Source organism: Argentina silus (assembly GCF_951799395.1).
Source record: "Argentina silus genome assembly, chromosome: 14".
Classification (NCBI taxonomy): Eukaryota; Metazoa; Chordata; class Actinopteri; order Argentiniformes; family Argentinidae; genus Argentina; species Argentina silus.
The window spans coordinates 18,319,672-18,345,636 of record NC_139668.1 but is presented as its reverse complement, the minus strand read 5'-3'; the positions used below and the strand labels follow the sequence as shown (position 1 = coordinate 18,345,636).

Here is a 25,965-nt window from a genome sequence, read left to right as displayed (position 1 = left end):
ACATGACAATGAGTTCAGTGTTCTTCAGTGGCCTTCCCAGTCACCGGATCTGAATCCAATAGAACACCTTTGGGATGTGGTAGAACGGGAGATTCACAGCTTGAAAGTGCACCTAAAAAATCTGCATGTCATCATGGACCAGAATCTCAAAGGAATGTTTCCAACATCTTGTGGAATCAATGCCATGAATAATTGAGGCCAGTATTAGTGTTCCTAATGAAGTGGTCGGTGAGTGTATTTGTATAGCACTTTTTATATAGACAAATGACAAGTGCTTCACAAGTAAAAAAATAATATACACACTACAGTACCGACCACGCCTGTGTGTGTATCTGTCTTTCCTTGTCCGTTTGGCTATTTGTTTCTGGCTTGCAAAGAGGTTCAAACTAGGACATCAAGTCCTCCAAAACACACACACACACACACACTCTATGCCAGAAAAATGTCAAGCTCTGTCAACAGATCAAGCACATCTTCACACCTGCACTATTCTGCCCCTTCAGCAACATTCCTGTCTCTCAGCACAGCAGTAAAAATCAAAAAAATAAAGTAAGTTAATAAGTTATTATGTACTTGGTGCCAGGTTTTGAGCAGCACAGTTCAGTATTTCTGTCGCCAGCGCTGTCTCTGACCCTCTCCTCTGTGCTCTGGCTGGCTCTGCAGAGGGATGTGGGAGGCGTGGGTGGGTTAGGTTTCCTGATGGAGGCAGGCCAGGCTGCTGGTCCTCTGAGGCCCAGAGGGGTCTGCCTTACGGGGGGCTTTGTGATGGAGAGAAGGCACCAGACAGAGCTCTCTTTATGGCTGTCAGCACCGGCCCACTGGGGTCCAACCACAGACAGACGCAGCTCATCTTATCACTACTGTCCCAGAGAATAGAGGCTGGGGGAGGGCAGCAGGGCTTTTCAGGGCTGGGTGAATGGTGAGGGTGTTGAAGGCTTGCAAGAGAGAGAAGACAAAGGATGGGGTGCAGACCTGGGAGAGCCCCCCCCCCCCCCCGCCCCTCCAGAAGCCTTGTGTTTCCGAGGCTGCTCCTTCCTGCCAGTGCAGACGTGAGCCGTAGTCTCTGGGGGACGGTCTGTTGTGATGCTGATCGTCGTGGAGACGGATGACACTGGTGTGCTTGCTGCACAGAGGAGTGGAGCTGAGCTGAGCTGAGCTGAGCTGAGAGGAGCGGAGCTGAGCGGAGCGGAGCTGAGAGGAGCTGAGCTGAGCTGAGAGGAGCTGAGAGGAGTGGAGCTGGGTCTGGTGGCCACAGTCACGACTCCGTCCTCCTCTCTCTTCCTCTCTCTGTCTCTGGGACACGGTTTCTGAACCACGCAAATAATAACAGGGATTATTAAGATTAATGCCTGGCTTGGAACAGTTTTAGCCAATCAGATCACATGTCTTTTTCCCGAACCTGTTTTATAATTTTTATTATAGCTATTTGTAATATAATACAGCGACATAACCTCCCCAGTTCCATTGCATACTGTATTTACAAAAACATAAAATAGGCTACCACTGACATTAAATCTAGTAATAGAAAGTCTGGTAACCCGTTCTATGAAGCCCATATGCAGAATCCATTCTACATGCACTCATAATGTACATGTACATGAGTACTCTCCTATGAATGGTCCTCTAGTGCTCAGTTGGTAGAGCATGGCGCTAACAACGCTTAGGTTGTGGGTTCAATTCCCACTGGGACCATATATACTGAAATGTATGCACTCACTGCAATGTAAGTCGCTTTGGATAAAAGCGTCAGTTAAATGGCATATATATATATATATAATGCTGTATAAGCATAGTTATACATGTTATACATGTACATGAGTACTCTGTACAGGAGTCCTATGAGTAGTAATGCTGTATAAGCATAGTTATACATGTTATACATGTACATGAGTACTCTGTACAGGAGTCCCATGAGTATAATGCTGTATAAGCATAGTTATAGCAAGTCTTTGTGTCTGTGTACGACCGTGTGTCTCATCTCTACCCAGCAGCACAGCAGTGGATTGGCAGCTTGTGGTATAATCTGCAGCCAGAGCCAGAGAGCTTGCCTTGGCCTCTGTGGGCCTTAATTGGAATGCTTGTGTAAACCAGCAGCTCTTCCACCGCCCGTAATTGGCTCCTCCCAGGGACCCCGCTTCACCTCCCCATCATCTGGAAGCCATCCATTACCGGAGTGGCACAGCAGGAGCACCTGCTGGAAGACACTGGAGTCTCCCGGACAATTACCGGCTCGGAAACAGACGGGTGAACAGCATTCATTTGCGTCGCGTATCCCTTCCTTAATTGGAGGAATATTGTTTTTTTTCTTTCTTTCTTCTTTTTTTTTTGTCAGCTGGGTCATTAGCTTGCTGACATACACAACGCACGGAGCGGTCGGGAGAGTGTCGGCAATGGCCCCGGATATCTGAGAGGATGGGGGAGGGGAGGGGGGGGAGGGGGGGGGATAGAGAGCAGTTGCAGTAGTAGTAGTAGTAGCAGCAGTCGTGGGGGGCGGGGGGTGCCTCCAGGCTGAATGGAGGGGGGGGGGGGGGGGGGGGACAGGTGTGATGGAGTGGATGTTGTCGTGAGGTGACAGCGGGTGTGATTGCCAGGGAAGCTGTTGTTCTTCATGCTGCACCTCAACCTGCTACACTACTGGAGCAGCAGTCACTACTGTCAACTGATGGTCAACAAAATGGTCAGGCAGCTGCGTGGTCCTGTTGTGGTCAGACAGCTGCATGGTCCTGTTGTGGTCAGGCAGCTGTATGGTCCTGATGTGGTCAGACAGCTGCATGGTCCTGTGAGTGTGGCCAGAGAGTTGTATGGTTCTGTTGTGGTCAGGCAGCTGTGTGGTCCTGTTGTGGTCAGGGAGCTGTATGGTCCTGTGGGTGTGGCCAGAGAGCTCTATGGTCCTGTGGGTGTGGCCAGAGAGCTGTATGGTCCTGTGGGTGGGGCCAGACAGCTGTATGGTCCTGTGGGTGGGGCCAGGTCGGAGGGTTAGCAGCCTGCTGTGTTCAGGTTCCATCCCACTGTGCTGTGATGTGTCTCCAGTCTCTCTGTCTCCTGCTGCACCACAGGCGGGCTCCTCACAAGCCTCCGGGTTGCCTAGCTACCTTCCTGGCCAGACCCAGGGGACTTGGTGATACTGAGCGTGACCGTGGCGTGAGCACAAACAAACACACACACAGACACAGACACAGACACACACACACACACACACACACACACACACACACACACACACACACACACACACACACGCTTTTGGTTAGGGCAAAAGCCTCAGTGCTGTCTGACTGGTTACTCCACTGACGTCCTTAAACATGTCTGTCTTTAATTCCTCATTTAAAATGTTTCCCTGGGCTGCTGTGTGTTGTGTATGTAGTGACGTGTGAGATCCCATTCGTTTGGTTTGCCGGAATAACTGAATAACTGATATTCCAATTAGTCGGTGGTACAGTGGCTTAAGGAGGGGTGAGGCCGAGCAGCAGACAGGGAGTGGTGCGTGACTGACCCCGGAGGACGCTGCTGATGGGTTTTAGGGCTTCTCTCAGGCTTACCTAATTGGATAGAAGAGTTTAAAGAAAATATCCTCCTCCCAAATGGATCTTCAGAGCCTGCGCCGCGGCGCTAAAACGGAAAAAGTTCTTTATTTAACTGACGCAACGCCTCTTTCACACGCAGCAACCTTATGGAGACTGTTCACAACCGCTGCCTTCTGAGACTGTCCCAGTTTCCATCTGTTGTGTCACGTTCATTCCTGTCTTAGTGACAGCAGCACCGTGCCTCTGGTGCAGGTTGTCCACTGTACAGTATGTTTGTACCTTATTGATCCGACTCAAATACTGCTCTCTCTCCCTCTCTCTCTCTCTCCCTCCCTCTCTCTCTCTCTCTCTCTCTCCCTCCCTCCCTCCCTCCCTCTCTCTCTCCCTCTCTCTCTCCCTCTCCTCCAGAGCATGTGTGGTCCTGGGTGTAGTGTTCATCCTGTCATCCTTGTGCATCATAGGAAAGGCCATCCATGACCTGGCCACCAAGCTGCTGCCTGAAGTGGTAAGAGCCTCATCTCCTCTCGACTCCTCTCCTCTCCTCTCCTCTCCTCTCCTCTCCTCTCCTCTCCTCTCCTCTCCTCTCCTCTCCTCTCCTCTCCTCCCCCCCTCCCCTCCTCTCCTCTCCTCTCCTCTCCTCTCCTCTCCTCTCTCCTCTCCTCCCCTCCCCTCCCCTCCCCTCCCCTCCCCTCCACTCCTCTCCTCTCCTCTCCCCTCCCCTCCCCCCCCCTCTCCTCCTCTCCCCTCTCCTCCCCTCCCCTCCCTCCCATGCTTGGCCCAGTCTGCTCTCTATTAAGACTCTAGAGAGTCTGTAATTCCTGCCTTGGCAGCCGTGGCAGCAAACAGGGTCACACAGCAGCATCAAAATTATTCAGATTGACATCTGCTGGCTGCTGAGAAATTGCTTGTCAAAAAGTGACTCCCCATTACAGTCCAATAAACCTGACATGGTTTAATTACGTTTGGTAGCATGTTTTGCTTGTGCGTGACGTGGCACGTCATTTTCATATGGTGACAAATGTATTGAGTACCAGACAGCTGCCAAGGCATATATACGGTGCATATATACGGTGCATATATACGGTGCATATATACGGTGCATTACACAACTGTGGCAACGCGATTCAGCCATAACAGAACGATTCTGCATGAAGCTAACGGGGGTTGAGTTGAGAACACATTCATTATAATTGCGCCTTTATTTATAAGGGAGAAACTATGACAAATGCTGTGAAATGCAGCAAAATCAATCAGACCGTCACTGCAGGCGGAGACGCCAGTTGCACGCGGGCCGAGGGGGTCTGGTGTAATATCCAGATGCCAATAGTTTCATTACAGTACTGTCAGAGTTGTGACGGAGTGTGAAGTGTGAATTCCATTTACTGTACAAGCCTCTCATGTGGGACTGTGTGTGAAGAGACTACACCTTGAGGTGTGTGTGTGTGTGTGTGTGTGTGTGAGTGTGTGTGTGTATGTGTGGGTGTGTGATTGTGTGAGTGAGTGTGTGAGTGTGTGTGTATGTGTGGGTGTGTGATTGTGTGAGTGTGTGTGTTTGTGAGAGAGGGAGAGAGAGAGAGAGAGGGAGAGAGAGAGAGAGAGAGAGAGAGAGAGAGAGAGAGAGGGAGAGAGAGAGAGAGAGAGGGAGGCAGGGAGAGAGGGAGGGAGGGAGAGAGAGAGGGAGAGAGAGAGAGGGCAAGCAAGAAAGAAAAGAATAACGGCAACAGATGAATTTCTGAGTTGTGAAGAGAGACCAGGGTGTTTGTCTGTTGCCTGCCGTGGTGTGGTCCCTCTCCTCTCCTGGTGGTGTAATTAAATGGAGAATGTGACGGAGCCCAGGTGTGAAGACAGACCACGGAATTCTCACTCTGAGAATAGCTGCATTGCTCTGTTGCCAGGCAATATTAGTCTGCTTAGGAACATGAGACAGGGAGAAAGAGAGCACATCCTCTCGTGTCAAATCCAAGGACCCTTCTGTGATAGAGGAAAGGAAGCATGGTAGCCTAAAGCCTTTATGTGGCGCTGCTAACACTTGAATATGACAATGACACATGGAATATGTATTCGTCACAACACTGCCCCAAGCCGTATGCACAGCTACATGCCAGGAGAAATCTGGAGAATGAGTGGAAGAAAAGATGAAGGTTATTGAGCCCGAAAATAGATCATACATCACATCGAGACCCAAGTCACCAGATTGGGTTGGTGTGTTTTTGTGTAGAATTTTTTTTTCTTTATTATTATTATTATTTTTTATTAACAGGAGAGAAACTTGTACAGGGGGGTAGTGGAGATGAAGAGATCCGTACAGTGTGTGTCTGACCCAAGAGATAGAGGAGGGAGATTCCCATGTCTCTACTACACTAGCGCCTTTCATCTACCCCCTCCGGTTAAAGCAGCAGCTGAGAAAGCTGGTGTGAGGCAGGAGTTTTATTGCACACAGGATCCCAGGCCTGTCAGGTGTAAATGGCAGCCACAGGGCTGGAATTCTGAGTGGGTCTGACTCACCATCCTGCGCTGATCTCTGCTTAACCATCTCATCTCTCAAACGGCTTAAATGTCACATCCTAGTGTCTTATCCTCCACAGCTCTGCAGCGCTAGGACAGTGTCAGGGGAGGAGTCACGAGGGAGCAGGACTCTCTCCAGAAGAGGTCCGACTGGGCGTTTGACTGGGAGTGAGAATGTTCTGTTTCGGATTAAACCCCTCCGACTCGTATTTGCTGTCGTGAGAATAAATCGACAGACGGTTTATATCCCTAATTAAAACCCTACTCAGTGAGATATATATATAAAACATAAACATAACAGTTGCACGTGTTTTTTCCTCTCTCAGCTCACCAATGACTGCAATGCTATGTTTCCATTCCTTGCCTGTGTCACAGTTCCCTGCCCCCTGCACCGCCTGCTGCTCTGTGATCCTTGTAGAGATGCAGAGATGCAGTTTCTCATGCCTTCAAGGCCTTCAAGTGCAATATTAATGCTGCTGCAGAGGCACGAAGTACTCTGCAATACTTTAATTCTCTCTTTCTCTCTCTCCTCCCCCTCCCCCCTCTCTCTCTCTCTCTACCTCTCTCTCTCTCTCTCTACCTCTCTCTCTACCTCTACCTCTCTCTCTCTCTCTCTCTCTCTCTCTCTCTCTCTCTCTCTCTCTCTCTCTCTCTCTCTCTCTCTCCTCCGTCAGGATGACTTCCTCTTCAGTGTGTCCATTGTCAGTGGTCTGGTTTGTCTTATCCTGGCCGTGCTGAAGTTCATGCTGGGCAGGGTTCTCACCAGCAGAGCCCTCATCACCGACGGTAGGTAACTCAGAGGCAGCCAGCCAATCAGCCCCTCACACTCTCACTGCACCGTGGCAACAGGGGCGACATCTGCCTCACCAAGGCCACTCCCACTTCAGCCTGGGCGAGTCGGTGAAGGGAGGGTGGGTGGGTGGGTGGGGCACAGTGGTGAGAAGGGAATCGTTGAGAAATGAACAAAGTAGGAGGTTGCGTAGGCTGCAGGAAGATGGGAATGCTCCGCATCACTGCATTACAGCATTACTGCATTACAGCATTACTGCAGATTTCATTCAAGTGGGTTTTAGCCAGTGGCCCGCCTCACAATGCCACCCAAATCAGCTGGTGGTGCTGGTGGTGGTGGTGCTTCATTGGCGGGCCAGTTCTTTGGATATCCTCGATATTAGAGAGGTGAAAATGGATATAATGTCTGCAGATGACTGACTCTGCCTCTTCCCTTCCTGGTTGAGTTAGAGAGATCTGTGGCAGATTAGAACGGTTAAACTGGTCTGAAAGGTCAGAGCTGAGCTGCGGATGGAAACATATTCACTCATTAGAGCGTGTGACAGAATGACAGGCTGCCGCGGTAGAGCACACCTCATTACCGCCATGTCTCCTCACGGCATGACATAAAACAAGGCATTCAAATGATACGTGGTCACACTGGTGTTCACTTCTGAAGTCAATGACACGCCCGGTCTGATCCACTCACTCACACCTATTTAACAGGCCTTGAACTAAGACCCAAAGGTCAGCTAGCATGTGGAAATCACAAGGTTGGAATTCCAACACCAGGGCTAAAAGGGCCTTTATCACCCCCGACCCAGTTAGATGTTGCTTGTTTTCCTCTGTGGCTCAGTGGGAAGAGCATGGCGCCAACAACGCTTAGGTTGCGGGTTTGATTCCCACAGGGACCATATATACTGAAAGATTTACGCACTCACTGCAATGTAAGTCGTTTGGATAAAAGTGTCAACTAAATGGCGTATATTTTCCATTATATGTGTAGTGTTACTTGGGAAAAAACTAAAACAGACAGTGAGTTGGGTGCAGATGTAGACAGAAGAAGACTGTATATATACTCACTATAAACAGAGGGATCAGTTAGAATGTCTGTCTGTCTGCTACTACATACACGTGACATTGTATTACTATTGTTATTATTGCAGTCATTACTGCTGCTACTTACACTACACCCTTATGCACTACTACTGTCACTGGTTTATTATTACTATAATATATTGTGTTGTTGATTGTTGTTGACTGTTGTCAATCGAGGAGCAAGATCCCTCACTCCATCAATCACGGCTGTATGTGATGTCTGTGACAAATACAATTTGATTGGATTTGTTTGATTGGACTTCAGGTTTCAACTCCCTGGTCGGTGGAGTCATGGGGTTCTCCATCCTCATCAGTGCTGAGGTGTTCAGGAATCGGCCCGACGTGTGGTACCTGGACGGGGCGACAGGCATCCTCATGGGCCTCATCATCCTCGCCTACGGGGTCAAGTAAGTGGCCACTGCGTACCTCAGGAACCTGCCGCTGTGTCACTCGTGTATGGAAATGTCCTCTGAGAAACACTCGTCAAGCATGGAAGTGTCATTTAACTCAGAGCTGAGGGTGAATAAAGCCGCCCAAATTGTCAACGTTCCAGAGTGCCAAGGGTGATTTTATTCGCCCAAAAAAGGCATCAATTATGATGCTTCATTTTGTAGCCAATCAGTGTGTTGTTGCTAGGTAAACACCACATAGAACACTTAGCACTCTAGGTGATGAGTGTTCCGGAACTCTTTGGCAGTTGGTGAGTTAATAGTCCCCAGTCAGAGGGCGATGAAAAGGACATTTTATATTAAGAAATTAATAAAAACGTCTGTTGTTACTAAATTATTAAATTATGAATCTACCAAAAAAGTGTAAGTACCAAAAATCAGCGCAAAATAATCCAATCTAAAATAAACTAGTTTTTTTTAATTTAATTTTTCTTATTAAAGGAACCACGGTAACATTGTCTTTTCACCCTGTGTTGAATATGAGGACAATGAGATGTAGTGGAGCTGTCACAGAGAATGTGTTTTGGCATTTCATAAATATGAATGTCTCTCCCCTGCATCACAGGCTGCTGGTTGACATGGTCCCCCGAGTCAGGCAGACGAGGAACTACGAGCGCTTTGAGTGACAAACCGGCAGAGTGCCTGGGCTCCAGGCTATGTATAAATATATATATATATGTATGTGTGTATATATATATATATATATATACATACATACACACAGTGCCCTGAGTAAGTAATGGGACAGTGAAGCATTTTTTCTTCTTTTGGGTCTCTACACTCTAAAAGTTTCAAACAATTCAGTTATGAGGTTAAAGTAGAGATTCTCAGCTTTTATTTGATGGTGTTTGTGTACATATTGGTTTCACCATTCAGAAATTACACCACTTTGTATGCATATTCCCCCATAGTTTCTGGTAAGTCAGGTGCGATTTAATTGTGATTTAGTGATTGTTTTGATTTGAAATCCAAACTTCTGGAGTGTAGAGCCAAAAGAAGAAAAAATGCTTCACTGTCTCATTACTTACGCAGGGCACTGAAAATACATATATATATGCCCAGTCCCTGGGCAGTTAACTCCTGGGAGATATCTCCTCTGTCTCCAGGACCAACACATTCATTCAGACCTCAAGGTGCCAGTGGTATTTCAGTTAGATGAAGGCCTTCCATTCTGCAGCATAACCTTTCTCTGTCTGTCTCAGTCTCCAACCCTGATGTGTCAATTATCAGAATCTGAATGTATGAAGGCCAAGGGAAAACTCTGTCATAACTGGAGGTGGAGGTGGACAACAGAGTTCGGCCTACAGGAGGCAGCCATTTTGTTGCCAGTGCTGCTACATGGCCCTGTACCCTCTCCATGTGCATGCATCTGTATTTACTTGATAATGGATTCAGATTTGCATTTCATGAACAATCTTGAAGGGTTTTCAGTGATTTATATGAACACTATTTTTGTTTACAACACCACTGCTCAAAGTAGTACAAGTGCAATGTTGCATTAAAGAGAAACAGTTACGTGGCGACTATGTCTGTATTTTTTAAACCTCTCGTTTTTGGTCCGGATAGGTCGTACAGATATAATCTATAACTTAAATCACTGTTTCACCCCATTAAGCCACAGAACCCCTAGTTTATCAGTACAGTTTTGAAGCTGCAGTTTACTTTCTGTTTTAATTTTCACATTTGTTGAGTGCCCGTGGCATTGGGCTGTGTGGAATCCACACGCATACGCGCCACTCTGCGGGCATGCAACAGAGACCAGATTTGGCTCAAGAGTGCTACTAATTATACTATTACTATTATACTAATTATTCAGTAGCGTCATTTTAATGGAGCAATTATATACAGGGGCAGATAAAGTTGCTCTTAGGATGTGTTTGCTATCAATCCAAAAGGGAAGCAGAGAAAAGTTTAATTTCTTCAGAATTCCAACTGGACAGTATAGCCCAGGGTCTGGGCAGTATAGCCCAGGGTCTGGACAGTATAGCCCAGGGTCTGGATTCACTAATACATTTTTAAGAAAAGAAAAAAAAATATATATAAGAACTTCCTAAGATTTTTCTTCAAGACAATTCCTCAACATTTTCTTAAGAAATCAGAATTGTCTTCGGAACTTCTTAAATATTTTCTTAATAAGTTCTAAAATTGATCTTCAAAAGATCACCATAGCAAGCAGCTAACAGCAGTGGATGAGCCAGCTAGCTAAAATTTCTCCTTAAGACTGAAGTTCAGAACAAAATAGCAGTTAATTAGACATTTCTTCTTAAGAACCTTTCGTGGTTCCAGGCCCAGATGTCTAAACCAGTATAATACAATGTCAAAACTACGGTACAGAAGAATCTTCTCTGTTTCCTTTCATCAATTCATATAAGAGCACACATTTCACGTCCCTCTCCCAGCTCATGTACGGAACAAGACGACTAATGAGAGACTGGAGCTCAACACAGATTACTGAACTGGAGTTAAAACAAGTATTTTTCAATGCACTTGAGCCAAATCTGTTGGCTAGAGCACAAGAGGATCTTCACTGTGTACGTCTTTTTTCCCCTCTTAATTCCATTAACCGATAGAGAAGAAAAAGATTTGCAAAACACGGTCTTGGCAATTTAATTACACAACACTTCAATCAGTATTGAGCTCCTCCAATCAGCCACATACGATATCATTCTAAAACAACAATTTGGTTTGCGAAATAAACTAAAAAAGAACATCCACACAAGTGATATTGTTGAAATGAAAAGTGAATTGTGGTGCTTCACCAGTAAGCTCATAACAGGTTGTTATTTTAGTACATTTAGAGGGTTTTCTTCTATCCTCAAAAGTTTACTGTATGGATTTGTGTTTACAGTTGGGAGGGGTTATATAAACTGGCTGTTTACTCTAATTCTGGTACCAGCACCGTTTGTATATAATTATTCATTATTGTACATAATGTAATATGTTTAAATTGACATTGCCAATTTAAGCAGGAAGTTGATACTTTATTGTTGAAATGTTGTTATGTATTACTGTAAGAGTACTTCAGATCAAAGTTATTATTTGTCTTCTCAAAGGGGAATTTCATTAGATGTAGGCTACTGTACTTCAAGTCCTGGATCGATGATGTGTACTTACTTCTGAACAAAATGTGGTTGAGCAAGAGTTACATCACTTTAATTTAGAAGAATTTGAGAAGAATGAGAAATTTGTTTTCTGTCAGAGGTATAGAATGCTACCCCTATCTGTATGCCTGCCTACCACAACACAACACCACAGGCTTTGAGAGGCCCTGGTGGATTCTGTGGAAAGATACCAATTGTACGATTGTAAGTCATCAAAGGAAGCATACTGTAACACAGGGAGGAAAGTGCAAACCCTTCTCAAATCAATAACCAAGCCACAGGTGCATTCCACAGAAATATAGCCTTAAGCTCTTCTGACGAAAGGTCTGGTAACAGTAGAATATAAATGTTTAAAGTTTTCCCTTACAGGATTTTGCTCTGGTTAATACTTAGAAATGCTGTGATTGTCCAAGATGACATGGTTTGAGCCATTCATGTGTAGCATTGTTAATTAACTGCTAACTAACGCAGTCATAGAAATGATTCAGTGTTCTTGGTACCTCTGAGGTCTATGCTTACTGCTGTGACTATGTATTGTACATAGTGAAACCTGAAATATGGCACATGAATGTTTTTATTGTTATTTTAAGTTTTTACACTTAAAACAACTCACTGTAGCAATAGCTAAGGAGTTATGAATTTTCTACACACTAGATAACATAACTGTGGGAGAGCAGGAATTTTATAAGAACGCTTGTGTCCTTTGAGGTAGGTAATCTGAGCTTCTGTCTTGAACAGTAATCACACACACACACACACCTCACAATGAAAGGATATCTGTTGGTACTGTATGCACAGTATGGTAATGTGGTCTCAAAGGTTTTGAAAAGGTAGCAGTTAAGATGTGCATGTTTACACAAACAGCCATGACTAAAACGTATCTCTCCCGTTTCCTAATTGACACGCACACGCACACGCAGACACACGAGCCTCAGGACATAAGTACTGTACATTGGCCTCTTGGACATTAAATGTGTTGTTTGATATGATAATGTAAATATTCCAACTGTAATGCTGTAGTGTAAACAATGTATATTTATAGGAAAACGTACGAGACAAAGACCAATTTGTCACAGAAAAAGGTTTATTGAAAAATAAAGTTATATCCTGCTCATCATCAAAAACTGAAAACAAAATGTTGTCTTTTCTTGTTTCTCGCATTACTCTTGTCAACTTCCGTCATTGCTCTTGTTTAAAACCAAGTTTACACTGAAAATAAGTTGGATGACGGTTCTATGACTAAAAATGCCAATTTTTAAATTTAAATTTAGAATCTACCTTTTTTACCTGCATGGTATTTGCACAATGCGATATTGAATAATGTGAAAATGAAGTTTTGCATCGATTTACAAAACGTACATTTTTGAAAACCCTGCTCCTTTTTTTTTTTTTTTTTTTTAAAGCCGTTTCTGGAAAGTGCGTCATTGACCGCATTCTTGCGTCTCATTTTAATAGAGTAAATCACCTACAGTACAGTCTGACTCCTGCTACCCTACTTTGACTGTAGCTGTTCTCAAATCATTAATTATGTAATGTGTAATATGACAGTTTACCGTGTTGTTAATGACACCACTGCGCACAGGCTACGCAGAAGTAAAGAGAAAGCATTTCACTATATCACTTACTGCTGTATGCGATGTACGTTACCAGTAACGTTTGATTTGACACGCAGGGCTCTCTATCTGTTGCAGTGTTTCTGCATTTTCTAGGTCTTCCCATTCGGGTTCAGACTCGGGTTGATAAACGGGATAAATCGGTAGCTACCGTCATTTAACGTGGGGTTTGTTTCGGTTCTCGTGAAATGCTGAGGCAGTGACCGTACTGTCAGCCAACCAGGGATGTGGAACATTAATATCAATCATTTATGGAAACACCCTCAGCAGCAGACTGTGTGTTTCCATGAGAAAAAGAGGCTCCGGCAAAAAAAAAAAGTTATTTCAAAATAAATGCACACATTAGTTGATGAGATACCCAGGAATCATACAAAATTTAAATTAAACGGACTGGATGAGGCCTTTAAGACACATGTTTGCTTGAACCACCATCATCACAAAGTTCAACACAACAGTTACTCTTACCTACAGTAAGTGTTAAAAACATTAATCCTTCTGACCCCAGCAAACTATGTGAACTCAACTACAATTTCTCTGGCAGTAGGTCCTGTAGGTCTATGGACAGGTACAATAAGCGAGTCTAGTTAACCATCAAAAGGCACATCATGTACTTTAAAACGGTAGCTTGGCTGCAGATCATTGTCTTATTTACAAACTTAAAAACAGATCTGAACAGTACTGCGAGGAAGAACATAGAAACAGAGTTTTAAACTAAAACGGCTTATCTATATTTACAAATGTGCAAATGGAAAAAAAAAAAAAAAAAAAAAGCATAAAGATCTGAAACAAAAACAAAACAAAAATATACATCACAAGGTTCTTGCTGGCATTTACAATAAAACTGGGTGTGCTTTACATAACCACGTAAAGCACAGTGAAGAGAAGAGAGGCAACGTTCGCCCATGTCAGTAATTGTACTGGATGTCCCTCAGGAAGAGCGGTGTCAAACACCGGTGTCTGCGTCGGCCAATCCCACAGACAGAATGTGAATCAAGTCTACAGAAGTCAGTTCTAATTATAATTCTAATTCCCACAGCCATTCAGCTGCCCGGGTGGGGCCCCCTTGATACGGACCTCAGATCCAGTAGGACCCACCCTTACCCACAATGCCCTGCGGCACAGGCCGCGTCTGGGTTGGCCTTCTGCATCTGCTGTTCGGTCCCTAAATCTCCCATTCTCATCACTGTTCAGTCAGAGTGGACAAAACTACTGCTGTTCTCAGACATCCACTTGAATGTACATGCATACACTTAAATTACTTTTGATAAATAAAATTACCCTCTATAAAAACAAAATTCCTTCTATAAATACAACAATTTGTTTTTCAGCAAACACAGCGATAAAGATCTGTATACAAAATAAATTAAAAAAAGAATTTAAAACCCATATGAACAATATACAGTGTAACTAAATCTTCTGTTAAACTTCAGTAAATAGGTTAACATAGTGCATTTTCATTCACAATTACTAATAATCATCTTTTGTTTACGTTTTTCTCAGAGATCTGCAGGCAAATTAGGATCCTAGTGATCTCCAAAATAAGAAGAGAAGGAAGGTGAGTTGGTATGTGATAACTTACAGTACATCCATAAAAATCACGTATGTACGCGACTCTTTGTCTTCTGTATATACGGTTCTATATACTGTACATATAAAGATATAGATAAATATCTATCATATAAATAGTAATGATCATCAATATTTCTCTTTAGCGTTCAAATCTGTTCAAATAAATCTATGCACGGCCATGAGCCTTATGTGATTATTGGTGATTGATCTGTGGTCTTCATGTGTCTCCATGTTGCCTTTCCCGATCCTGCCTTTCTAAAAGCAGCTTCCCCGTCGAGCATCTACGACCCTGTGTCTGACCGTCCTGCTTAACTTTCAGCAGATGATCATCAAGAGATTAAATGGTTTGATTAAGGTGTCGTCAAGATCATTTTCCAACGAAGCGTTTTGCCTTCAATTCTCTACTGTCGTTTTTTTTCGCACGCTGCTCTCATGTCCCTTCTTCCCAGCTCTTCCTGGACGCGCCGGTCAGGGAGGTGGTGCAGATGTTGTATGTATGAATGAGTGGACTGCTCAGCCTCTGTACATCAGGGAGGTCAAAAGGTCAAAGGTCTGACCACTCTTCCCCCCCCCCCCGGACGTGGGGCTGAGCTGAGGGGAGTGGTAGGGTTACAGTGTAAAACTGGCTCTGTTTCTTCACACGAGCGCTCCTCTTCGTTAGCCTAGCTCCTGTTCGTTAGCCTAGCTCCTCTTCGTTAGCCTAGCTCCTGTTCGTTAGCCTAGCTCCTCTTCGTTAGCCTAGCTCCTCTTCGTTAGCCTAGCGTGACCCTGCGGGCTCGGATAAACGACCAGTGCAGACCTACGCAGCTAAGAGAGCTCAGAGTTCGGAGTTCAAAGGGCAAGAGGGGCTGTCTTGGTTTTGGGCGGGAGAGCATGCCCACGTGTGACAATACATTGGCCCGTTGGTCCTATGATGCGACAACAAGCTTGCACACAGACACTGGGTGTATTCAGTGTGATGCAGTACCACTGCCAGCCTGTCTGGGGGCAGTAGAGAGCTCTGATGCCCAGCGATCCTCCTCAGATATACAGTAACTCTCTTAGATTCAAGTAATTCAGGCTGATGCAAGATGTCTCTTTCCTCTTTCTCCTGGCCGGGTCGCATTGAAAACAGCTGTTCCACACAGTGAACAGTTTCTCTACCATTTCCCCACAGTGAAAAGCTTCTCCACCGTTTCAATTGCTTGCTATCAATTCTGTGCCTAATGCCTGATCATAGACTAGCCTGATTATAATGCCATTCTCGTCCTCAGGTCCATAAAACAGTGAGATATTTAAAAACAAAAAAAAACACAAAAAAATAAATACAGATCTATCTCCAGTTGTGTATCCAGGCAGCTCCTCCAGGTCTGGATGTATGGGAGTTAGAAGGGTGCAGGAGTGGAGCCTGGAGATGTGGAGGCCAGGCCAGGCCAGGCCAGGCCAGGCCAGGCCAGGCGGGCTGAAGGTCCCCTGCCTACAGCACTCGGTGTGAGTGTGGAGGATAGAGCCCTCCCTACCAGTCAGGTGCTATAGGCAGCCTGTGCACAGCGCCACCTGGCCCTTCATGTAGTCCCTGCAGGGGCAGATGCGTTTGAGGGAGGGGTGGGAGCCCGCGCAGCTGAAGAGGAGGAGGTCCGACTGGTAGACGCAGTGTCTCCGCGCCTCGCTGTACGCCGGAACCACCGTGTCACTGGACGACTCCACCGACTGGCAGTCCACCCCGAACCTGAGCACAGACAGACAGACAGACAGACAGACAGACAGACAGACAGACTTAGCAATTGTCGCTAAATGTGCAACTCTGTTTACATGACCCTCATTACATCACGTCAGGGTGAGGTGGGGGTGGGGTGGGGCGGGGGTCGTCTTTGATAAGCATGTTAATACAATTAACAACTCTAGTGTGACCTCCAGTGGTAATAGTTTGGTACTGTAGAACATATCGGATTCAGCGGAGGAGCATACAGGTATTGAATTCATATCTATGCTATACTGCCATCTAGTGGATAGAGGGTGCATGTCATTTTTATCACTGTGTGTGAATTTGATATAGAAGCCAGTTGACATCACTCTGAAGACCTGGGAGCGAATGACAGGCTACGTTATTGAGTTGTGAGTGAGATATCCTGTGCCTGCCTTTGTGTGTGTGTGTGTGTGTGTGTGTGTGCGCGCGTGCATTCTTGTGTGTGTGTGTGTGTGTGCGTGTGTTCATGTGTGTGTGTGTGTGTGTGTGTGTGTGTGTGTGTGTGTGTGTGTGTTCTCACCTGGCCAGGTCCTTGTCCTTGTTGAGGTGTTGGAAGAAAGAGGGCTCACAGATGAGCTGCTCCTCCTGACACACCTGCTTACAGGTCCTGCCTGGCTCTGCCAGCTTCACCTGCAGGGCACTGAGAGGAGGCCACATCACCTGGCCATGGCAGAAGTCCTGCACAGGGAGGGAGGGAGGGAGAGAGAGAGAGAGAAGAGTAGAGTATGATGAAGGTACCCAATTGAAAGACAAGTACTCATGACTCAGACAGAGAACCCTTAAGCTGGGATGAAAGAGGCTGGTTATCTGAGATACAGGGCTGAGTCATCTTCCCATGGAAATGCCCGAGGCTCTGACTACGCTGGCGAAAGTGGAGAAGGGCAGAGAGAGAGAGAGAGAGAAAGAAAGAAAGGAAGAGTAAAGGAGGGATGGAGGCCCTACCTGGTTCTCAATAAAGGCGTTTACTCTTTGTAGCATTCCCTCACAGGTGAACTCGTACGGCAGGTATGGTTCAATCTGCGGACAGAAACACAGGGAGGGAGGAGGAGTCAGATCATAGTCACACATGAGAGGCTGTGAGTGGCTGTTGCGGATGTGCCTGTGACATGAGCCTCTGGTCATACAGATGGTCAGCAGGAGCAGTGTGTGTGTGTGTGTGTGTGTGTGTGTGTGTGTGTGTGTGTGACAAGTCACTCTCCCAGATCACAAGCTGAGAGACAGGCCACGGACCTTTTCAGTACCCAACAGGAGTGTGCCGAGCCCTCACAACACAAGCACTCTTCACGGATTCTGGGCATTCCAGTTTAGCTGAAGCCCGTAAATGAACAGGCAATGTGACTGCTGCGATTTGTGATGACTAGTTACAGGCGGCCTGCTAATGTGCTCTCTGATGGACTCCCGTTTGTCTGATCACGAGCGTCATCCAATTACCGGAATCAAGTCCTAAAAAAGAAATATGGATATGAAAATAACGAGATCAGCGCACCCCCCCTAGAATCCGTAATCGCGCCCGCTCTGCCCCGCTGCTGCACAGCCACCGGGTGTAGGTTTTAGGAAATGAGACTGGGGCTCGGAGAGTTTTAATCTCCAACCACGTCAGAGGAATACTGATGATGTGCACTACTGCAGGTCTGTTGGGTCTAGCGGGTTCTGATGGTCTGTTGTGTCTAGCGGGTTCTGATGGTCTGTTGTGGGGTTAGGCTGTGAAGACACAGTGCTGTTGGGTGAGGAGGGGAGGGGTGGGGTGAGGAGGGGAGGGGAGGGGGAGGAGGGGAGGGGTGAGGAGGGGAGGGGTGAGGAGGTGAGGAGGGGTGAGGAGGGGAGGGGTGAGGAGGGGAGGGGTGGGGTGAGGAGGGGAGGGGAGGGTGAGGAGGGGAGGGTGAGGAGGGGAGGGGTGAGGAGGGGAGGGTGAGGAGGAAGGCTGACCTTCTGGCTGAGGATGGACTTGATGGCTCGCTCCACCTCGGCAGGGTTGTCGATGTTGACCGTCCAGACGTGGGGCTGCCCGATGTACACCTCGGCGTACGGGTGCTGGGACGTCAGCTGCTCGCGCACACGCACACAGAGACACACACACAGACGGACGCAGACACACACACACACACACACACGCAGACACACACACAGGATAAGAGGTTCAATACATCTGAAGAACTGAGCACACAGCTCACTTCTAACAGACTGATGACCTGCCATGAGTACAGGTGGGTGGGGAGAGAGAGAGAATAGAGAGAGAAAGAGAGAGAGAGAGAGAATAGAGAGAGAATAGAGAGAGAAAGAGACAGGGAGAAAGAGAGAGAGAGAGAGTGCGAGCGAGCAAGAGAGAGAGAGAGAGAGAGAGAGAGAGATGGAGAGAGGGAGAGAGAGAGAAAGCAGACATTGTGAGTTGTTTCAGCAGCTAGACCGGGCCCCTTGAGGGCGGCGGCCCCCTCACCTCTCTCATGGTGGGCTTGCCCTTGAAGAAGTCCGTGTTCTTGCTGCTCTTCGGCGGCGTGAACTTGGGGTTGAGGAAGGCGCAGCCATTGGCTATGGCCTCCAGGGGGGCGGGGCCCTCGTAGGGGAAGGACAGGCCCACGAACAGCTGTGGAGCAGAAGACCAGAACCAGACCCAGACCAGACACCTCTTAGTATCCACGCCCGTGTTATTGACTCTCTGTGTGCTCTGCTGCACCACCAGTACACAACACACGGCCAACTTTCACTGGCGTTTAAACAGTGAAACGTTCCACAGCGTTTTCCTGTAAAAGGAGCCATAAAAGTTGAGTGGGGAAGGCCTCTCCATCTGTTAAGTAGAGACACATGTTCCCAGCTGCTTCTGTGTGCTGTCAGCCCAGGGAGGGGGCCACAGCTGGGCTGAGACACATGGCAGACACTCCACACAACAACACAGGGAGGGAGGAAGGAAGGGGGGAGGAAGGAGGGAGGGAGGGAGGGAGGAGGGAGGAAGGAAGGGAGGAGGGAGGAAGGAAAGAGGGAGGGGGAGTGTTGTGTTGTCAGGGCTTATATATAATAATATACGCCATTTAACTGACGCTTTTATCCAAAGCGACTTCCATTGCAGTGAGTGCATACATTTTCAGTATATATGGTCCCAGCGGGAATCAAACCCACAACCTAAGCGTTGTTAGCGCCATGCTCTACCAACTAAGCCACAGAGGACCGCATGGCTTTTCTCCTAGACATGCAGGTCATGGATTTAAACCCCTGATTTGATATCACTTCACCTGGAAAACCATATTCACGACCCTACATGAAATCCAGGTGCAGTAAGACAACGTGGAGTGAGTTATGATCATACTAGTAAACTTTGTCACTGGGATGACAGGGAAGGGTAGGAGGGATATGTATTTAAAAACGGGTAAAAGCACTGACACCACCTGTTAAACATGGACAGAACCTTAAGGCTCGGGTGGGATTCCACCTCCACCTTGTTCAGGCACTGCTGACGCATGTAGAGGAGCTGAAGCAGAGTGGGTCTCCTGACCCGAGGAGACGCGCTCACACAGACATCACATGAACAATGCCTTCTCACCAGGGAGAACAGAGACGCTTCTTCTTGTTGCAACAAAGACTCAGTACACACTGTGGGCCGGGGAATTTTAACAACCCGCTCAATCACGACGGCTAAAGCAAATATTTGAGAGGCTCTCGAAACGTGCTGTAACCAGGGGTGGCGTGCCCGGGAATCGTGCCACAATAACACGTTTGCCTGAGCCACAAGCGCAGAGGCATGAGAGGCTGGTCTTGTTCGGCGTAGGGTCGGCCGGTCACAATGGCTACTCTGTGAGAGGCTGGTGCCAGCCCTCAGGGCCTCAGGCTCAGTGGCTGCTCTGTGAGAGGCTGGTGCCAGCCCTCAGGGCCTCAGGCTCAGTGGCTGCCTGAGGGGGACACACACAGAGTCTCTTCAGCTCTGGCTGGGCCTGACTACACTACCCTCCACTGTGACTGTACAGTACAGTAGAGCAGGCTATCCTGCATCATAATATATATATATATATATGCCAGTTAGCTGAAACTTTTATCCAAATCGACTTACATTGCATTGAGTGTATACATTTCAGTACATATGGTCCCAGCGGGAATCGAACCCACAACCTAAGCTTTGTTAGCGCCGTGCTCAACCAACTGAGCCACAGAGGACCACGTCTCTGCCCTCCACTCTGACTCCACCGTACAGTAGAGCCTGGTTACCGATGAGCTGCCGAGCTCTCCCCCATGAGCCTGCAACTCTCCCCCATGAGCCTGCAACTCTCCCTGCCTCCGTCCATCCGCATGTGTTCCGGGAACGGCGCGCGCTGCCTTCCGGCTTCCCGTCAACAGGGGGCAGCAGAGGCTGACTGGCCCGCTGTGCTGTGGAAGACTGCAGCCCCTCAGCCCTGAGAAACAGGTGCTATTTATAGAGCTCCTCTCGGAATAGCGGGAGAGTAGCTTCCATGGATATATGGATTACAAGAGATAACTCATATGGAGACAGAAGGGCAGAGGAAAAACAGGCCATCTGTAGCATCAAGTGCTTCACAGTCACTTAGCGATGTGTGGATATAAAGGAGATGGAGTGTTGGTGAGGCGACCTCGGATTGAAGTACAGTACTTGAGCTACATTATTCAGAGAGAGGAATGAAGTCGTTATTATTATTATTATTTTTTTTTAAAAGATAGCATTGAATGATGTATGGGACAAGCCAATGCTGCCACAATGGAACAATTGATCAGGCAGAATCATCTGCAACTGTTTTTGAAGAGACAGACCTTTGGGTCAGCGTGACAATGTGGGAGTGTGGTCTGTTTGATTTGCGTACTGGTTTGGTGAATGCAAAGTGCTTCCCCTCCAGCGCTTACTTACAAAGGGAAGATACACAGCGTATTGAAATGACCTGTCGACATCCAAGTTAATAGATAATTGAACAGGGGAGTTTACGGTGTAGATTGGAGGCTAAAAGTCTGATGTGTTACGTACTTACTGTAAGATTGACCATTACACAGGAACAAAAGCTCTCATTGTCACACTTTTACACACAAGGAAACAAACACACACACACACACACAGTGAGCTCTCAGAGGCACTGTGTGTGTGTGTGTGTGTGTGTTGTTCCTCACAAGAATGTGTAGCTGGTCTGTATCAGTCTCTCTCTCTCGGACAAGAGTTGTCGTCTTGTCTGCGACCATAACAAACGGGCCAGAGCGTTTAAATGGCCACTCTGACTGAACTGTATGTCATGACTGGACAAGGAGGTCCTCTATGCTTCATCAGAGCCCGCATCTCAGACTCCATCTCACTCACACACACACACACACACACACACACACACACAGCACTGTTCAGTGACATTTCTAATGCATGAGACAAATCAACAGTACGGCTTAAAATAAAACCAAATGTACTGGTTTGTGTTGTTTGCCCGACACTTTCCCTAAGTTTCGTTCCTAACGCCAACGGGGGGGGAGTGCAAAATGCTTGTTTGTTGTCGACACTTACAGTCCCCCTTACACCCCGCCCATTTTGTCAACCGCCAAACCTCATGGGAGCAATTAGCTAAAGCAATCTGTTAGCAGGTAAATGGCTTATTTAAAAAGGCAAGAGCAGAGCATGGCTGGAACACCTTGCGTTCCACTCGTTATCAACAACAATGCTGCAAACTGTTCTAGCTTCATGGGAATTAATTGGCACTCCCTCTGGGCTCCGGTACACCGAGTAATGAGGCGATCGGGAAAGGTTCCGCTCTCCTCCCTTTCCAGAGCAGACTCGCGGGTTTGACCTTCACAGTTTGCTCTCGACAGGCTTGCAGAAACACAGCTTCTTTTATTTTTTTTCAAAAAAAAAAAAAAAAAAAAAAAAAGCCACATAAATCTGCCGTCTTTGTCCCGCCTCCGTACGGGAGAATGGGCAGCCCTGGCCGCCGTGGGAGGAGCTGTAGAGACGGGAACCTTGAGCGGTCAGACGCTGTGCGAGGAAGGCCAGTGTGAGAGCGAGGGCCCGGGTGAGGCCCTCTGACGAACAGCACTGTGAGTCACAAAGCGCTGAGAGGTCCTGTTCACTGTCGCCCCGGCAACGTCGCTGACATCACACAGAAGTGACATCATACACACTTTTCCGCTCGCTGCCAAGTTTCTGCATAGCTAGGGGACGAGACGGGACAGGGGGGGGGAGGGTGCAGTCCCACATCGAAAAAAAACTAAAACTGCTCATAATGTTCTCACTTTCATAATCATCCCTGACAGGGAAAGGCCAGCAGTAGTAAAAAGCAGCAGCGGTGTCCTCAAATACAGTTTCGCTAACGGGCAAACTAGTGGTGCAATCAGGCCGGTGTCTAGGCCCTAAGTCTGACTGTGTAGTGATGCAGGTCTAGGCCCTAAGTCCTGCTGTATAGTGATGCAGGTCTAGGCCCTAAGTCCTGCTGTATAGTGATGCAGGTCTAGGCCCCAAGTCCTGTTGTATAGTGATGCAGGTCTAGGCCGGTGTCTAGGCCCTAAGTCCTGCTGTGTAGTGATGCAGGTCTAGGCCCTAAGTCCTGCTGTATAGTGATGCAGGTCTAGGCCCTAAGTCCTGCTGTATAGTGATGCAGGTCTAGGCCCTAAGTCCTGCTGTATAGTGATGCAGGCTCAGGTCGGTGCTCTGACCTTAGTCTCCCTCAGGAGGAACTGCAGGTCCCGTCCACTCAGGATGCCGTGGTTCCTCACGTAGCTGGGCAGGTGTAGCGTGCTGGTCCCGTGCACCGTCCCGTGCACCTCCGTGTAGGTGTGGATGATGTCCAGGTACTTCTTCTTATCCTGAAAACATGACAAACAAACACACACCACAGCGGTCAGAGAGAGGATCTGCTACTACAGTACGGCGTGCGGTGTACCTGACCATCTGGCCTCGTCTGTGGAACTCTGCGGAAGGTTCGTTCTCGTAACAGGATTACGGCGCGTCGCTGTGGACGATGGCGGGTAGCGTCACAGTATCTAGGTCTCTCCCCCTAATCCACGATGTTCTCTTTTTAGAAACAAACATTTAAACAACGCCCCCTCCTCCCGTATGACTTCTCCCTCACACTGGAAATGCTTATGGTCCAGGTCAGGTTCAGGTCAGCCATGTATGGAGATTAACTGCCAGTTGGTACGAGGTCATCAAAAAGACAGGCAATTCCGTTCCGAGTGGTGGTTGAAGCCAATACAGACCATGTTTTCTCTGAAGAGTAAGTTAGGGTTAGGGTTCACCGATCTGAGAAGGAGCACTGTTGGGTCAGTACTGCATGATCTCTCTCCAAACAAAGGCAGATAAAGCTGTCTAACCCTAGCCCTGTCTAACCCTAGCCCTGTCTAACCCTAGCCCTAGCCCTGTCTAACCCTAGCCCTGTCTAACCCTAGCCCTAGCCCTGTCTAACCCTAGCCCTGTCTAGCCCTAGCCCTGTCTAACCCTAGCCCTGTCTAACCCTAACCCTAGCCCTGTCTAACCCTAGCACACAGACAGAGTGATTCAAATCACTTTCCACACACACGACACACACCTTTTCTTCCAAGGAGCCAATATTCTCATAATCAAAACTGTACAATGGAAATACTTTGAGCTGGCAGAAATCCATGCAAGTCAATAAGCATCAAATACATTGACAGAAATGAGTTTGAGGCTAAACTCATTTTGATAAATATTCATTGCACCATTTTGGTCGGCTGTAAATATTTGCAACATTTTCCTGAACTTTCAACACCTAAATGATTTCATTTCATTTCGGGATATTGCATCAAATATCCTCAGGCGTTAAAAACGGTGGGGGGATTCTAACCAAACTATGTGCTTGTAAAAAAAATAGTACCAGCCGGAAGGGGAAACAAGTTTTACACAACATTCGGACATTAAAACTAAAAAATACGCAAAAACATGTTTCAAGTAAATCAGCATAAACCAATTTCCTTATCCCTTCCGCTTCAAAAGCATTCCTGTAACTTGCACATCCTCTGTGCTGCTGAGACTGGAAATGATGGTTTCAGATGAAAGCTGGGTCTGTCCTCCATCCTCTCAGGCCTCCAGGTAAATGACAGGCTGCTGGAGGAGACGGGTGCAGTTCAAACAGAAGCTCCATGCAGGAGAGACTGGAACAGCTGCTTTCGTCCACAGGGGAGGACGTCCCAGCAGGCAGACACACTCGCACACTCGCACGCACACGAAGGCGCACGCACGCATGCACACGAAGGCGCACGCACGCACACGAAGGCGCACGCACACACCCACCCACCCACACCCACACCCACACACACACACACACACACGCACAGGTGTGCTCAGGTAGGCTGGCCAACTGCACAACTCATTACAAATTCATTGATGCCTGCTACAATATCATTCAGCAGACACTGACACTGGCTGCCAGGACCAGCCTGGATGAAGATCTGCCATGGAGAGGGGAAAGTGTTTCATATATATAATAATATACGCCATTTACCTGACGCTTTTATCCAAAGCGACTTACATTGCAGTGAGTGCATACATTTCAGTATATATGGTCCCGGCGGGAATCAAACCCACAACCTAAGCGTTGTTAGCGCCATGCTCTACCAACTGAGCCACAGAGGACCACTGAAACCAATTTCCTCCAGGGGGATGAGGACCAAACTCCTGGCCATCATGGACAATCCCTCCCATCCCCTACATGACACTGTGGCAGAGCAGGGAAGCTCCTTTAGCAACAGAATATTACAACCACATTGCACTAAGGAGCCCTACAGGAGACGGTCCTCTGAGGCTCAGTTGGTAGAGCGCGGCGCTAACAACGCTTAGGTTGTGGGTTTGATTCCCGCCGGGACCATATATACTGAAATGTATGCACTCACTGCAATGTAAGTCGCTTTGGATAAAAGCGTCAGCTAAATGGCATATATTATTATTATTATTAGGAGATCTTTTCTGCCTGCCACAATAAGACTGTGTATGTTTACTGAATAGAATGTTTCAAATGTCTATTTTATTTGATTATTCTATTGCCGCTTTATTTTGTTGTTGTTTGTGATGTGAGCTGCTGGAATGCCTTAATTTCCCCTCGGGGATCAATAAAGTACCTACCTATCTATCTACCTACCTACCTACCTACCTACAGTGATGCAAATCCCAGTCATACCACCTGCCTCCTGGCTGTTTCTGCCTCCTGGCTGTTTCTGCCTCCTGGCCCTACCATCAAAACAGCCAGGTGTTTTCCCCACAAACACGGCATGGTTTTATCTGAGCTTTAAGAACAGTGAGAGACTGCGTCAGTGTGTCCTGTGAGTGTGTCTTACATCCGCCAGTGGCCCGGGCCTCTGGGGACGCCGCTATCAGATGCCTCCAGCCAGCCTGCTGTAATTGGAGAATTAGAGATCCAGCAGAGAGAAGTCTGAATGGAGGTGCAGAGCAGCAACGTAATTAGACTGTGAAATCTCTACTCTCTAATCCATTTACTCCTGAGAGCTGGGCAGAGGGCTAGGCCTCAATAGGTGTGTGTGTGGGGTTAAAGGAAGGTTGCTAAGATGGAGAATTCAAACATAGATGCATGCACGCACGCACGCACGCACACGTACACACACGTACACACACACACACACTTGCACACACACGTCAAACAGTTGCAGGGATTGCTCCGAGACACTAACACCTCCTGA

At 47.2% G+C, this 25,965-nt stretch overlaps 2 protein-coding genes across 2 annotated transcripts in view; one reads left to right on the top strand and one right to left on the bottom strand.

Annotated features, from left to right (window-relative positions):
* Positions 1-8,970, top strand: part of LOC310815599 (transmembrane protein 163a-like) — a gene marked incomplete at its 3' end in the record, with an annotated part of 20,593 nt that extends 11,623 nt beyond the window's left edge. The window contains exons 5-8 of the mRNA XM_083685445.1: positions 3,933-4,029; positions 6,704-6,815; positions 8,161-8,302; positions 8,910-8,970. Of these exons, the coding sequence (XP_083541571.1) occupies positions 3,933-4,029; positions 6,704-6,815; positions 8,161-8,302; positions 8,910-8,970 (412 nt within the window). The remainder of the gene's footprint in view (positions 1-3,932; positions 4,030-6,703; positions 6,816-8,160; positions 8,303-8,909) is intronic.
* Positions 8,971-11,061: 2,091 nt separating this feature from the next.
* The window catches only part of mgat5 (alpha-1,6-mannosylglycoprotein 6-beta-N-acetylglucosaminyltransferase), a 77,815-nt gene continuing 62,911 nt past the window's right edge, over positions 11,062-25,965 (bottom strand). Inside the window, exons 12-17 of the mRNA XM_083684904.1 lie at positions 22,972-23,121; positions 18,788-18,934; positions 18,280-18,396; positions 17,296-17,370; positions 16,874-17,031; positions 11,062-16,335 (exon numbers count right to left, since the gene is read on the bottom strand). Of these exons, the coding sequence (XP_083541030.1) occupies positions 16,137-16,335; positions 16,874-17,031; positions 17,296-17,370; positions 18,280-18,396; positions 18,788-18,934; positions 22,972-23,121 (846 nt within the window). The 3' untranslated portion in view covers positions 11,062-16,136. The remainder of the gene's footprint in view (positions 16,336-16,873; positions 17,032-17,295; positions 17,371-18,279; positions 18,397-18,787; positions 18,935-22,971; positions 23,122-25,965) is intronic.